Below are 16,191 nucleotides of genomic sequence, written 5' to 3'. Positions count from 1 at the left end.
ACCCAGCTTGCAAGAAGCCAGTTCTGGCAAACCTGGCTTTTGCTATCCTCTTTATTCAGAAACAATCCCCCTTCCCATTTTCCCAAAGAATGTGAGAAAGAGTTACCGCGGAACCGAAGTGCCCCAAGGTCAGTAACAGACAGAGATAAAAATCACCTGGTCTCCTACTACCACAGAGCAATGGAAACATTCCGTTTCCTATGGGAGTAGGGAGTGTCAGGGATAAGCCTAGTTATCTACCAAACATGTGAAACCATAAAAGCAAGATCAAGGAAAGAATGTTCCATTACTGCAGTGGTAACATATAGCAGGCTAAGTACATATATCTAGAAGCAGTTAACATTGACAGGAATGCATCTCGGTCACCCAGATGCAATCACCATCCACATGTTACGTAGCCATTACATGGAGTTAGGAATGCATCTCAATCAACTAGGTGCCATCCCTGGTACAATACAGGCAAGAGAATCTGCATTATTGCCTCTGTATTGCAAGGAACTTTCATGACCACAGATGTTCTTAGGGTTGCAACTGATTCAGTAATGTCAAGAGTTATTTGGGTGATGCCTCCTGTCCCCTGCATTTGCTCAGTAGAGCTGTGGGAAGTAAGTGGGAGGGGAAAACAGTCCAGGGAAGTCAGAAATGACATCACAACACTCTAGAAATTTCAGAAACCCTATGGTAAAACCATAGAGATTTTTGAAAGTCCTGAAGAGTCGTAACATCACTCCTGTTTTGAAACAGGAAGTAGTATAATGACACAAGGAATTTGAAAAAAATCTCTAAAATGAAACTATAGTGGTGTTTTTTTTAATTCCTAGAGTGTCTTGATGTTACTTCCTGTTCCAAAATGGGAAGAAACCTCCAAGAAGTAGCGCCCCCTACAGTGCTCCATTGCTGAACCTAATAATAAAAATAGAACAGTAGCATTGATCAGAATTGGTCTGTTGGTGTGACTAATGGCCTTCTTTGGCACTGAAATACATAAACGTGTATTGAAGCCTTGTGTATGAAAACTAGTTGATCTAAAATCTAGAAGCATGGGGCTTCATTTTTTAGTTCCAGTGTTCTTGAAACAAGAGTGTCTCTGGAAATATGCGGCAGTGCTTCTCTCCCCTCCTTCTTGTGGTTCACAGCCCAGCAATTAAAATTCCTTAACGGAGGCAGATTTGTTTGGTTCCAGGTTCGACCACCTGAGGAATTAAGTCGGAGCCTTGAATTGCCTTCTGGTACACATGAGTTGGTAAATCACAAAAGATTTGTCGTAAGCAGCTAATTTTTAAAAATTGTGTACCTAAATTAGAAGTTATTGCAAGATTGCTCCGAAGGTATGCAACGGGGATGGTGATCTTTGAAGATCTCTACTTGAGGCTAGCAGAGCCATTAATACAAAAAAAAAAATCTTTTCCTTAAGAATTTGATCTGTCTGCTGTCAAGAAAAAAAATTAATTCCTTATAAGTTCCATAGCACATTAAATGATGACAATCACAACAAATGCAACTTTTGTTTCCAAAAAGACTCAGGTTAGTCTCCTGTTCCATAACAGATGCAGCTGAAAGAGTCGGCTTTTAAAAAAAGATAAATCATTCCCCATTCATCAGAGGAAATATTCTCTTGCATAGTTTTTCCCAAATCTCACCTCGGTATTATGGATTTTTTCCCCCCGTTATTCAGATTGCTGATGGACTGGTTAAAAATAGAAGTGCCAAATATGTTTCTGCGGGGAATATAAGGGGCATGATCGATGAAGAGTAATGCGTTTTGCCTTCAGCTGTTGTACAACTTCCTGAAAACAACCTTCTTTGCTTAATTTTTTAAACGTTTGTGAAAGATTTCAGGTGCCAATTTAAGAACAGCTCTTTCAGCCTGATCTACCTCACAAGGTTGTTGTGAGGGGGAAGTAAAAAAGAACCTGATATACCACCTTGAGCTCAATGACGTAAGGGCCGGTTAAGAGTGATCCAGAAAGATGGCTAGAAAAACACCCGGGTTGATGCAGTCTCTTTGTATGTGTCTTTCTCTTCCCCTGCAGCGTGGAGGTTCTCAGATTAGCCTCTCTGCCGTCTCTCACAGTGACAGCGCCTCTTCAAACCAGTCCTTGTCTCACGGAGGGGTTCCAGAGCTGTTGGTGGGGCTCTCCTACAACGCCACGACGGGGCGACTGTCGGTCGAGATAATCAAGGGCAGCCACTTCCGCAACCTTGCGATTAACAGACCGCCTGGTACGTAGAACCGCTGGGCCCGTGTGACACAGAGGCTTTCCCCACTACAGAAGGGAGCTAAGGTCGACTCGGTTCCCTTCAGTGGAGGGCGATTCCAGGCTGTCCCCACAGCAACTGAGTTGGCCCCCTGGAACCGAGCTAAGTGGACGGGTTCATCTTGGTGCCTGTTTCGCTCCTTGATCGTGATTGGCGCTTGTGTTAATGGGGCAAGGGAAACAGGGAGCATTTTTTTTGCTACAGTTTACAGTTACATGCTTTTCTGCCCACCACAACTCTCTCCTGCCGTTCTGGCGCATGCCACAAAAAAGCTGCCTCGTGGATTGGGTTGAACGGATGAGGTGTCAAGCTTCGGGATGTTTGCTTCCCCACTTCAAGCTTCAAGCCTGCATCGACCTTTGTTCTGGCAGAAAAGTAGTTCATAACCGCTACAAGGCGATGTCGTGAAGTTCTGGGGACCTGAGACAAAACAGTGTTGAGCTCGGTGGCAGTGGGGATTCACTAAGGCGAACCTAGGTAGAAACCAGTTCAACTCTGTCAGTGGGGAAAGCCCCACAGTTAAGACCAATCCCCTTATTCTGATCTAGTGTTGGGGGATGTGCACTGGGAGCCCATGCAAAGCAGCCTCAGATAAGACTGGCACTTCCCTGTGCTTGCAACACACACGGCGAGGTGCCAGCAGTCAGGTGGTTCAAGGATTCTTGTGGATTACTGTTGCTATTTTTGAACAAGAAGAAGGAGAAGAGGTGGGATTTATTCCCCACCTTTCTTCTCTGTAAGGAGACTCAAGGTGGCTTACAAGCTTATCTACACTGGTTCTAGCTTTTTTTTCCTGATAAAGAAGGAACGACAGCTGGTTTTTTCTCTACCTTTAAGCATAAGCATTTTATTGTCATTGTGCACGCACAACGAAATTTACAGCAGCATTCCTCGATGCACACAATTTCAGACTCATACCCCATCCTCCACCCATCCCTACACAGCCCCAAACACGTCAACACGAAGCCACGGGGTTCAGCATCGCCACAGCTCTAGAGTAGAAGCTGTCTCTAAGTGTCTCTGTCCTAGTTTTGATCGACCTGTATCGTCTGCCGGATGGTAACAGTTCAAAAAGAGAGTGTGCTGGATGAGACGGGTCTCTCAGAATATTTTGGGCTTTTTTTAGACTTCGGGAATTATAGAGTTCTTCCAAGGAGGGGAGAGGGGAGCCGATAATCCTCTGTGCAGTAGTGATCACCCTTTGGAGCACCTTTCTATCCTGCCACTGTGCAACTGGAGAACCAAACGCAGATGCTTTCAAGCTCCTCTCCCTTCCTCTCCCCACAACAGACACCTTGTGTGGTAGGTGGGGCTGAGAGAGTTCAGAGAGAACTGTGACTAGCCCAAGGTCACCCAGCAGGAATGTAGGTGTGGAGAAACAAATCAAGATCACCAGATAAGAGTCAGCTGTTCATGTGGAGGAGTGGGGAATCAAACTTGGTTCTCCAGAATAGAATCCACCTGCTCTTAACCACTACACCATGCTAGCTCTCAACCGCAGCACCTTGAAGTGCAGGCCTGCCACAACCCAGTCTAGGAGAAAGGCTAGTCACCGTTCTCTCTGAACTCTCTCAGCCCCACCTACCACACAAGGTGTCTATTGGGAAGAGGGGAAGGGAAAGGAGCTTGGAAGCTCCTTTGAGGCTCCTTAAAGGTAGAGAAAAAACCAGTTGTTCTTTGTCAGAAAAAAAAGTACCAGTGTAGATAAGTCTAGATGGGAGTGGCATGGTCCCCACAAGCCACTTCAGTCAGCCTCCTGGCTCCGTCAGTCTGTAACAATTGAAGTTTATGAAGTTCTCCAGATTAGAGTCCGCTGCTCACGTGGAGGTGTGAGGAGTCAAGCCGGTTCTCCAGCCCAGGTACTGCAGGGTCTGGAAAAGTTGCTGGTCGGCAGATCTGATGTTTTGGAAGGGGCTAGTTTCCCTATTTAAGTGGGGTAAACACGTCTCCAGTGTGGCCACCCATTTGCTCATGGGGGCAAGCTGACATGAAGAGGAGTTGTTGTTGCAGTTGTCCGTGTTGTTTGGATTCATACCCTTCTTTTCTCAACTACAAGGAGTCTCAAAGTGGCTTACAAACACCTTCCTTCCAGAGGTGGGATCCAGCAGGTTCTCACAGGTTCCCGAGAGTCGGTTACTAATTATGTGCGTGTGCCGAGAGGGGGTTACTCATGGGTGATTTTGCCACGTGATTTTTGCCTTTAGCCACCTGCCTCCCCAGCAGTAGCGCTGCTATGAACTGGAAGCAGTCTAGCAGGAGGTGCACCAAGGCATGCGCGGCAGCCTGGCGCTCATGGCGGCATTCATTTCCTCGCCTAAGGATCGGGCGAGTGGCTAAGGCCCTTGCCACAGCTGTGCCCCGCCCAGGAATGCTCCGCCCCCGGAATGCCCGGCCACGCCCCCATCGTGCCCCGCCCAGCCCCATTGGCGCTACGCCACAGTTTGAATCCCACCACCTTGGGAACCAGTTACTAAAATTTTTGGATCCCACCACTGCTTCCTTCCTCTCCCTACATCAGGCACCTTGTGAGTTGGTAGTGTGGGGCCAGAGCCGCCTCTCTGGTCCTACACAGCTGGGTTAGTTTTAAGAAAAACTAAGTTAGAAATAAAAGCAAAAGGCATCTGAAATTTAGAAAAACAAACAGACAGTTTACTTAGCAGAATATAGCAAGTTACATGGGAATGGGTAGAACACTCCCCAGTGCCCTCGAAAGTGATAGACACTGGAATTCAGAACGTTACAGAATACAGATAAGTTACAAAGGTGACCTCTCCCTAAGGAGGCACTAACCCCCAATCCAATTGCTTCTAGAATGTTACAGGAGATGACCTCTCTCCTAAGCGAGGGCCTTGGTGCTCTCTAAGTGAGAGGCACACCCTGCAGGCAGGGAAAAAAAAAAAAAAAAAAACCTGAGTTTTGTAGCTGCAAAGACGCCACATCAGTCCATCCCCTTTACTTCTTACTGTGATTATGATCCATTCCCCTTAAGAATCTCATTGGTCAGATCTGTCTCTGGTCACAATAAGACAAACCCCTTATTCTACGTCACACGCTTTCTGTAATTCAAACTGCACGCTGTGAGCTTATGGCCATCCTTGCCCATATGCAAAGGACTACCATAAAAGACAGCCAAAGGATAGCCCATTCCTCCAAGAAAAACCCGTTCTCTGAGTTTTACTCTCAGAGAGAGATGCCTTAAGGCATTGTAGGCTTAAGCTATGCAGCATTCCATTGGATCATAAAACGTCTCCCAACAGTTTGAAATGATTCTAACAATTCCCCAGCATGAAATGTTAAAACATGATTCTAATACAATGATTCTAACAACAATAGAATTATAGTGAAATACAAATACATGTGAATATGAATCATTTTCATTTCTCTGTGTTCATTTAACTATATAGAAGAACTCTTATTTAACTAATCACATTGGTTTAGCTAGTTCTAACCCAAAAACCTAACCAAGAAAACAAGGTAATAAAATTGCATCTTGTCTTCTGTCACGTAGGCCCTCTGTGCCAAGATGTTATCTTGCTGGCCTGCATATTCACTGAGAAACTGGCTTTTGCTGGTCACTATACAGAGACACTCCATTTTGATTCTTAAATCCTTGTTTCATTTGAATTAATCCTCCTTGATTAAATACATAAATTTATACACATTCTGATCCATCTCCACAGTAGTCTGCAGGGGAATCAAACCTGTGTCACCAGATCGTAGCCCGCCACTCTTAACCACCACACCAAGCTGACTCCTTTTTTTTTTTTAACACTCATTTTACTTCATTGGGGAAAAAAAACTCCCAAAACCCCCTATTGTTTGGAGCTTTGCTTCCCCCCCCAAAAAAGGGAGGGGGATATCTCCTCCCACAAACCTCACAGCTCTTCTTCATCCTAAATTAATCACACATGATAATTACAGCCTTTCACAGTCCCTGATTATAGCTGTAGAAAATTAGCCCCATTAAACAAATACAATAGCAGTAATTGGTGTGAGGGAGCAGGAGGCAAAGGGGATGAGCCCAGAACTGGTGTTAAGAGCTGGGGAAACCAGTTAGAGAGGGAGAGAGACAGAGTTGGATTGCCAGGTGCCCCCTGCCAACGGGCAGGGGCGACGGGGGCTTACCAGTGGTGGGGGACCCTGGCTGGCTGCACCCCGGTGTCACTGGAGATGCTCTGACCTCACTTCCTGGGTGCACCAGAGGTGACATCAGCTCGTCAAGACTTCTGCTGACGTCCCTTTCATTTTGGCGCTACCCCCTTGCAGGTCAGCTGAGCAGTCTGAGAATCCCCTGCCCCACCTGCTCACACAGAGAGAGGGAGAGGGAGAGAGAGAGAGGGAGAGAGAGAGAGGGAGAAGGGAAGAGAGAGTGGGAGGGAGGGAGAGGGGGAGAGAGGGGGAGAGAGAGAGGGAGAGAGGGAGAGGGAGAGGGGAAGAGAGAGGGGGAGAGAGAGGGGGAGAGAGAGAGAGGGAGAGGGGGAGAGAGGGGGAGAGAGAGAGAGGGAGAGGGGAAGAGAGAGGGGGAGAGGGGAGAGAGAGAGGGAGAGAGAGAGAGGGAGAGGGGAAGAGAGAGGGGGAGAGAGAGGGGGAGAGAGAGGGGGAGAGAGAGAGGGAGAGAGAGGGAGAGAGAGGGGGAGAGAGAGGGGGAGAGAGAGAGAGGGAGAGGGGAAGAGAGAGAGGGAGAGGGGAAGAGAGAGGGGGAGAGAGTGGGAGGGAGGGAGAGGGAGAGAGAGGGAGAGGGGGAGAGGGGGAAGGAGAGAGGGGGAGAGAGGGAGGGAGAGGGGGAAGGAGAGAGGGGGAGAGAGGGGGGGAGAGGGGGAAGGAGGAGGGGGAGAGGGAGAGAGGGGGAGAGGGGGGGAGGGGGGGAGAGGAGAGGGGGGGGGAGAGAGGGAGGGAGAGGGGGAAGGAGAGAGGGGGAGAGAGGGAGGGAGAGGGGGAAGGAGAGAGGGGGAGAGAGGGAGGGAGAGGGAGAGAGAGGGGGGAGAGAGAGGGGGGGAGAGAGAGGGGGTGATGTTCAGAGGGCACTTCCGCACATGCAGAATAACGCACTTTCAATCCACTTGCACAATTGTTTTTCAAGTGGATTTTGCTATTTCAAATCCAGCTGCAAAGTATATTGAAAGCGGATTGAAAGAGCATTATTCTGCATGTGCAAAAGCGTGCAGAGTGTTGGCGTGGTAGTGAGCGACAGGTTCAAATCCCCGCTCACTCAAGGAGACCGGTAATTCTCTCTCAGTTGAGCCTACCTCACGGGGTTATCGTTAGGAATAAAACGGAGGCATCCCCCTCCTCCCCAAGGGGAAGAGTGGGATAAAAATGTGACAAATAATAACGGAGAAGCCGAGCTTACCCAAAATCACTACAAGGACTAGAAATGATTGTGTGTCAAACAAGAAGGAATATAACATTGCACAGTTGCCGTCGCTTAATTTGACAAAACCAGGAATCTTCATCGCGTGCCAAATTCTGACTGCAGGTGTGCCAGCTGTGAATAGCCGATTAAACGCATTTTTTGCGACCGTTGCTAAATGCGGAATTAGATCTCTGGTCTTCCCTTTTTAAAGAAGCCCTTGACCTTTTCTGGGGAGTCTGATAACCGTAAAACCTCTTTCTATTTATATAGTTCCTTTCCAATGACATGATTCCACCAACGCTTTTGAACCTCTGCAGGAGAGGCGGGTTTGGGCTAAGATGTCCTGTTCTGACACCAGGGGAGCTTTAAGAAACTTAGCTTTTGGCTAGTTCGTGCCCTGACTGTTCTGCATGTGCTTCATACATTAATCCATGAAACAGTTTAGGGCAGGCAAGTGTTATCCGATTACTGGAGATCGTGAGTGGGATGAGTAAGAATGAGGAAATAGCAGGTAAGGTGGGGAAAGGGCGATTTTTCAGCTTCCAGCTTAGCCCGTAGGCATGGGATTTCCAGCCTTTTTGAAACTACAGGCACGTTTGGAATTCTAACACAGCAGGATGGGCGCAACAACAAAACGGCTCCCACAAAATGCCTCAGGAGATAGAACCAGCCATGGGGGCATTGAAAATGCTTGGGGGGGGGGGGGAGAGAGAATTAGGACTAATAAAAGGAAACACTTCTTCATGCAGCGTGTGACTGGTGTTTGGAATATGCTGCCACAGGAGGTGGTGATGGCCACTAACCTGGATAGCTTTCAAAGGGGCTTGGACAAATTGATGGAGGAGAAGTCGATCTATGGCTACCAATCTTGATCCTCCTTGATCTGAGATTGCAAATGCCTGAGCAGACCAGGTGCTCAGGAGCAGCAGCCGCAGAAGGCCATTGCTTTCACATCCTGCCTGTGAGCTCCCAAAGGCACCTGGTGGGCCACTGCGAGTAGCAGAGAGCTGGACTAGATGGACTCTGGTCTGATCCAGCTGGCTTGTTCTTATGTTCTTATGAAATAATTGAAGAAGAAAATTTTGGATTTACACCTTGCCTTCCTCTCCTGTGAAGGCAGGTTACAAACTCCTTTTCCCCTTCCTCTCCCCACAACAGTCACCTTGTGAAGCAGGTGGACGTGAGAGAGTTCTGAGAGAACTGTGATTGACCCACTCAGCAGGCTTCACATGCAGGAGCGGGGAAACAAATCCAGTTCATCAGATAAAGAGTCCACTGCTCAAGTGGAGGAGTGGGGAATCAAACCTCATTCTCCAGATTGGAGTTTGTCTGCTCTTAACCACTGTGCCATGCTGCCGTGGCTTAACTTCAGTCATGCAGTGTAGATCCTTGTGTTGTGGTAGCAGCTGCTGCCAAAGCAACATTGAAACAAAATCTGGGCAGCCAATCAAATTTCCAATAATCAATCACAAATCTTGCTGGACAAACCCTCACCAGGCCCCGCTGACTTCCTAAAAACACTTGGCAGGCACTAGAAAAAGTACTGTGGTTCCCATGGGCGCCATTATTGGGGATCCCTACCCTTGGCTTCTGAAGTTAAGGGGGTACTGTTGGTTTTGGAATCTGGTTCTGGAATCTGGATCTGCCAGAGTGGTGTAGTGGTTAAGAGCCGTCATACTCTTACCTGGAGAACTGGGTTTGATTCCCCACTCTGCCACTTGAGCTGGGGAGGCTTATCTGGTGAACCGGATTAGCTTGTGCACTCCAACACATGCCAGCTGGGTGACCTTGGGCTAGTCACAGTTCTTCGGACCTCTCTCAGCCCCACCTACCTCATAGGGTGTTTGTAGTGGGGGGGGAGGGAAGGAAAGGAGATTGTCAGCCCCTTCGAGTCTCCTTACAGGAGAGAAAGAGGGGATATAAATCCAAAACTCTTATCTCTTCTTCTTCTTCACTGTTGGGCCAAGCTCATATTGGTGCAGAAACAGCAATACTCCCAAGATCAAGCCGCAGAAGGCCCTTGCTTTCACATCCTGCAGGTGAGCTCCCAAAGGCACCTGGTGGGCCACTGCGAGTAGCAGAGTGCTGGACTAGATGGACTCTGGTCTGATCCAGCTGGCCTGTTCTTATGTTCTTATCAAACCTTGTTGTATTTCTATGCCATGAAAAGTCTTCCCTGCTCAATTTGTACTTTCTGTACAGATCTTAAATTCCCAAGAACTTTCACCATAAAAAGATGTCAGTGACTTTAGACAAGTTGAAGCCAAATAAAAATCAGATAAAACAAAAGGATCCGGAGCAATGGGTCAGACACAGGTCCAGACACAGAAGGCTGATGTGTTTAAAAAAACAACAGTGTGGCATAGTGGTTAGGTGTTATACTACTGCCTGGGAGATTCATGTTCAAATTTCCACATAGCTGTGAAGTTTGCCGAATACCGTTGGGCCACTTACACGCTCTTTCACTGTGTCCTACCTCACAGGGTTGATGTGAGGATAGAATGGGGGAATTAGAGCCCTGTACTTCGACCTGAGAACCTTGAAGGAAAGGTAGCATAAACGTGATCCATCAGACATCTCGCACAGGGATCACTGACGTCGGTGATGACTTGCAAACCAAGTCCCTGCTGGAGATCTCTTAGATCTCAGGTTTGGGATCTGCCACGTGTCTGTATCATGTCACAACGGCATACCTGGAGATCTGAAGACACCGCGGGCGTATTAGAACCCGATTACCTTCCCTTTCTGGTAGCTTTTGTGTAGTTGTAGCGAACGTGGACTACATAGCTCTAACTTTCGGACTGGCAGCTGAGTATCAAAGAGGATTTTGCTCCTCTATTCATGCAAGGCATCTGAATACAAACAAGGGCTGGGTCTTCAGTCACTATGCTGACAAGGAAAGGGACTTCAATGTGCTCAGCTGGCACCCCTCCCTGCAAAGCAAATCCACCTTTGCATAACACCTCGTCTACAGCTGCTCTTTCTGCTCCCTTCAGTCGCCCTCTGTTTGCTCATCCGGTCCTTTCATGCTCCATGGGAGGAGAATGCGAAAGGCAAACTCCTATCCTGCTTTCTGGAGAACTTGTCCCTCCAGATGGCATCTTCTTAGAGGTTCCAGGGGACAGAGTTTACCCAGGGTGCACCACGGGGCTCGTGTAACCTCTATCTGTGGGTTCTGTGGGGCAGAACTTGGAATGAGTTTGCAACAACAAAAATTTAAAAACAAAGTGGTTTACTTTCTTAACATATAACAACATCAACATTTAACATCACATTTCAAGGTCCTGTTCAGGTTGCATTTTCAAGTCCTTATATTTACAGTCTACTGATACTGCCAAGTCCAATTCTTCTTTGCAAGTGGGTTGGCTCCTGCAGACTCCAAGGGCTTGATGAACAGGATTCAACAGGATGGTTTCCAGGAGAACTCTCATCCATTGCAACCACAAAAAGAAACCCTGAAACAATAAACTCCCAACATTTACAACATAGCAAAAATAAACAACTACCTTCCCACTAGTTCCCAACAACGTTGCAGTTACCTTAACAAGGTGTTCAGGGCTTATACAACCAAGGTCCGAGTCTGGTAGCCTGGTCTCCTCCAAACTACATGAGCTCTGCAGCCTTCTGCTGCTTTGGGTCTCCACCCCTTTCTGGGTCAACCCATTCTGAGCATGGGGGTTACACTTGCAGTATCTGTCGCATTTACAGAATATGCAGGTGAAGGCATAGAGTAGAGTTGCCAACAATGGCTTGGGAAATACCTGGAGACTTAGGGGTAGAACCTGGCGAGGGGGCGGAGTTAAGGGAGGGGCCTCAGCAGGGTATAATGCTATATATAATGAGAGCCGGCGTGGTGTGGTGGTTAAGAGCAGGTGGACTTTAATTTGGACAACCAGGTTTGATTCCACACTCCTCCACCTGAGTGGCAGAGGCTTATCTGGTGAACCAGATGTGTTCCCACACTCCTGCATTCCTGCTGGGCGACCTTGGGCTGGTCACGGTTCTTCGGAGCTCTCTCAGCCCCACCTCCCTCACAAGGTGTCTGTTGTGGAGAGAGGAAGGGAAAGGCGTTTGTAAACCACCTTGAGTCTCCTTATGGGAGAGAAAGGTGGGGGTATCAGTCCAAACTCTTCTTCTTCTTCTCCTCCCTGGACTTGAGTGAGGAAAGGCCACCCAGATGCTCCAGCAGAACCCCAAAGTCAACCCCATTCCTGGACCCCAAATAAAATCTCCTCCAAAACCCTTCCGCACATGCAGAATCATGCATTTTTAATCCACTTTCACAATGGTTTGCAGGTGGATTTTGCTATTCCGCACAGTAAGATCCAGCTGCATAGCGCATCGAAAGTGGATTGAAAGTGCCTTATTCTGCAGGTGCGGAAGGGGGCACAGACTCTTTTCCTCCCCAACCCTTTCCAGCTTCTACCAGTGATCTGGGCCAGCTGGGAGCCTTACTTACTTACTTACTTACTTACTTACTTACTTACTTACTTACTTACTTACTTACTTACTTACTTACTTACTTACTTATTATCATATTTATAGACCGCCCCATCCCCTGAGGGCTCTGGGCGGTGAACAACAAATTAATACCACATAAACAATAAATAATTAATATAAATAACATCATAAAAACATAAAATTACAGCGTTCTACAAAAACCCACTTGGCGTCCAGTATTAAAACTATCATTAAAACCTTCCCAGAGAGGGGGACGGTAGATCTAGATGTCACAGCTCCCAGGATGTTAAAAGGGAGAGGCAAAGAGGGCGCCCACATGAATGGCTGGCCTCCCCAAAAGCCCTTATTCTAGTGAACCCCTTATAGTAGAGGAGTTGGTGCAGGGATCGGAGAGGTTGGGTGCTGTTGGGATAACCTGAGGCCCAGGAATATTGTTGGAATAACTGGCAGTTTCTCGCCTGTTCAGCCGGCAGTTAAGATTTATACGTTTGCTCTGCTGCCACGAACAGATGAGCGCGTTTTCATGTGAGCAGGCGAAGCCGGCTGCAGGTGAGGCTTCCTGTCTGTCCTGTTGCGCACGTGACAGGTAACCAGGCGTCCCACACCTGGTGGCTGGCGCAAAGGTGACCTGCATGCTGCTTTGTGGTTTCTATCTTCCCGGCTGTGTTTTTCCTCATCCAGTCTGTTTATGGCACATGTGGGGGCCGAGAGTCTCGTTGCATTTAAAGCGCACAGGTGTTTTCACACCTGACGTGTAATTTCACACTTTGGGTTCCTGGGGCGGAAACGTGCATAAAATAGCACATCTTGTGGGAATGGGGGGGGGGGGGGGGGGGCCACCCTCCCGAGCAAGAAAACAGTTGGCTGCAATTCACGTTATAGATGCCTATTGCACTGAGCAAAGCGATCAGGGCACTGCCTCGCATTTCTGAAGCTTCAGTTTATTTAATTTTTCAACTCAGGGCGTTAGCTCAAGTTAGTTACTCACGCCCTCCATTTTAAAACTGTTCACTCATTGCAGGTTTTTTTCATATAAATAGTAAAAGTTACAAATTTGGTGTTTTTTTTTCAATAATAAAGAAGAGTTGGATTTATATCCCCCCTTTCTCTCCTGTAAGGAGACTCAAATGGGTTTACAAACTCCTTTCCCTTGCATAGGAGCAGCAGTGGCGTAGGAGGTTAAGAGCTCATGTATCTAATCTGGAGGAACCGGGTTTGATTCCCCGCTCTGCCGCCTGAGCTGTGGAGGCTTATCTGGGGAATTCAGATTAGCCTGTACAGTCCCACACACGCCAGCTGGGTGACCTTGGGCTAGTCACAGCTTCTTGGAGCTCTCTCAGCCCCACCTACCTCACAGGGTGTTTGTTGTGAGGGGGGAAGGGCAAGGAGATTGTCAGCCCCTTTGAGTCTCCTGCAGGAGAGAAAGGGGGAATATAAATCCAAACTCCTCTTCTTCTTCTTCTTCTTCCCCCCTCACAACAAACACCCTGTGAGGTGGGTGGGGCTGAGAGAGCTCCGAAGAACTGTGACTAGCCCAAGGTCACCCAGCTGGCATGTGTCGGAGTGCACAAGCTAATCTGGTTCACTGGGTAAGCCTCCACAGCTCAAGTGGTGGAGTGGGGAATCAAACCCAGTTCTCCAGATTAGAGTGCTCCTGCTCTTAACCCCTATACCACCCCTGGCTCTCAGGTAGAACTTTGGACTGGAACTATCAAAGGCCTTTGTTTAAAAGATGCATTTGCTATATCTGAAGAGTCAGTGTGGTGTAGCAGTTACAAACTTGGACTAGTACTTTTCAGTACTTCTTCCCCCTGTCTCATTTTTATAACGCTTCTAATTCCCATTTGTATTTGTTGTTGTGGGTTTTCCGGGCTGTGTGACCGTTTTCTGGTAGATCTTGTTCCTAACGTTTCACCTGCATCTGTGGCTGGCATCTTCAGAGGTGAACCACAGAGAGAAGTGTGTTACACAGTGTGTCGAGTGAGAAGGGAATGTTTAGTGGGGTATATATTGTCCATGTCCCAGGGTAGGGAACTAATCAGTAAGCGTTTTGGTGGAACTTGCTATGCAAAGGTGTGGTTGACTGCATTGCATTGCAGGTGGGGTTTTCAGTCTATTTACATTTGTATCCACATTTGCATTCCCTGCAGTAGCAACAGTATTAGTGAATGCAAATCTTGTGTCTGGGTGGAGTTCATTGTCCATGAACCCCTCATGCTCTTGGCCTTTGATTCTGGTGTTTTTAAGTACTGGTAGCCAAGCTTTGTTAATTCTCAGAGTCTCTTCCTTCTTGTTGAAGTTGTCCCCTTTTTATTGTCCATCTTGCTTTTACAGATACTTACGGGAAGCTCTGCCTCCTGAACTCGGTCGGCCAGGAAATGTCCCGTTGCAAGACCTCTGTCCGCCGGGGCCAGCCGAACCCCGTCTACAAAGAGACTTTCATCTTCCAGGTGGCCCTGTTCCAGCTCTCGGACGTCACGCTCATGATCTCCATCTACAACCGCCGCAGCATCAAGCGCAAAGAGATGATCGGCTGGCTTTCCATGGGGCAGAACAGCAGCGGAGAGGAAGAGCTCGGCCACTGGCAGGAAATGAAGGAATCCAAGAGCGAGCAGGTGTGCCGGTGGCATACCCTCTTGGAATCCTAACACAGAAATGGTCGCTTTCGCACTGGGCCTTCCGGCCCAAAGGACCAAAGCTGTATCCCCGACATTTGGGGTGCAGAGAGTTAGCGATTGAGAACTGAACTGGGCTTTTAAATGCATTGTCTTTCATTTCTGTGCCACTGGAATCTCTTGGCAGGGGCAGATCAGGGGCGTACCATCCAGGGGGACAAAAGGGGTCATATATCCCTGGGCTGCAGCCATTTAGTCACAGGGGGGAATCTCCCCCACACCCCTCCTCCTTCCCCCCAGGTCCATACACTGATTTTAAGATCTGGTGCAAAAAATTCGTTTGGTCATGATGGGGGAATGTTTTGGTCGTGATGGCGGGGGTGGAAAACTCAGATTTTGCACCGGGCTATGTTTTTCCTAGATACGCCTGTGGGCCAGAGGCACAGTTAAAGCTAGTGACGCTTGAGAGACCCACAAGATTTTCACAGTGTGAGCTTTCGAGAGTCAAAGCTCTCTTCCTCAGAGATGAGTTCTGGCCCTCAAAAGCGTATCCTCCCAAAGTCTCGTGGGTCCTTAAGATGCTACTTCACTCGAATCTAGCTGTTCAGGTACAGACCACCATCGCTGCCCCCTAAAACCAGGGCCCCTTCAGCACATGCAGAATAATGCACTTTCAATCCACTCCCAATGCACTTTGAAGCTGGATTTTACTGTGCGGAATAGCAACATCCACTTGCAAACAATTGTGAAAGTGGACTGAAAGTGCGTTATTCTGCATGTGCGGAAGGGGCTTGAGTCGGAGCCAAGTTACCCTCCAATCGGTACCGGAGACTAGCACCATGTGTTATCTCTGTGCCCGTCCTCTGAGCTTGGCTGTGTTGCTCTTGGTGATGTTGTCATTCGGTCTGATCACATTGGCTACACGGCTACGTGACCGTGCCTAGGACAGGTTGTCCTTTTTTAAGAAATGGTGCCAGAGCTCTTGGAGGTGACTGGGGATATAAATGAGAGCGACCTGGCATTTGAAAAACGAAACGCTTTTGGGAAACCATTTGGCTCTTTTGCCCCGAAAAGATGTTTACCGGAGAACATTTGGCTTGGCTGTAAGGCTTAGGAGGTTAAGAGCTCGTGTATCTAATCTGGAGGAACCGGGTTTGATTCCCAGCTCTGCCGCTTGAGCTGTGGAGGCTTATCTGGGGAATTCAGATTAGCCTGTGCACTCCCACACCCGCCAGCTGGGTGACCTTGGGCTAGTCACAGCTTCTCGGAGCTCTCTCAGCCCCACCTACCTCACAGGGTGTTTGTTGTGAGGGGGGAAGGGCAAGGAGATTGTAAGCCCCTTTGAGTCTCCTGCAGGAGAGAAAGGGGGGATATAAATGCTAACTCTTCTTCTTCTTCTTATCCGATTCACAGAGAGTGAGATGAGGCTTGGAAGAGAACAGGGTCGGAAATGATGGTTAAAATGGAATTCTTAATAAAATTGGAGTTGAGGGCAGTCTTTAG

General features: G+C 48.1%; 1 protein-coding gene across 1 annotated transcript in view; it reads left to right on the top strand.

Moving 5' to 3' along the window:
* Positions 1–15,910, top strand: part of SYT16 (synaptotagmin 16) — a 125,549-nt gene extending 109,639 nt beyond the window's left edge. Inside the window, exons 6-7 of the mRNA XM_048485872.1 lie at positions 2,034–2,223; positions 14,408–15,910. Of these exons, the coding sequence (XP_048341829.1) occupies positions 2,034–2,223; positions 14,408–14,721 (504 nt within the window). The 3' untranslated portion in view covers positions 14,722–15,910. The remainder of the gene's footprint in view (positions 1–2,033; positions 2,224–14,407) is intronic.
* The last annotated feature ends 281 nt before the right edge of the window (positions 15,911–16,191 follow it).

This window comes from Sphaerodactylus townsendi, linkage group LG02 (genome assembly GCF_021028975.2).
Source record: "Sphaerodactylus townsendi isolate TG3544 linkage group LG02, MPM_Stown_v2.3, whole genome shotgun sequence".
NCBI lineage: Eukaryota > Metazoa > Chordata > Lepidosauria > Squamata > Sphaerodactylidae > Sphaerodactylus > Sphaerodactylus townsendi.
This window is presented reverse-complemented; position numbering and strand designations above follow the sequence as displayed.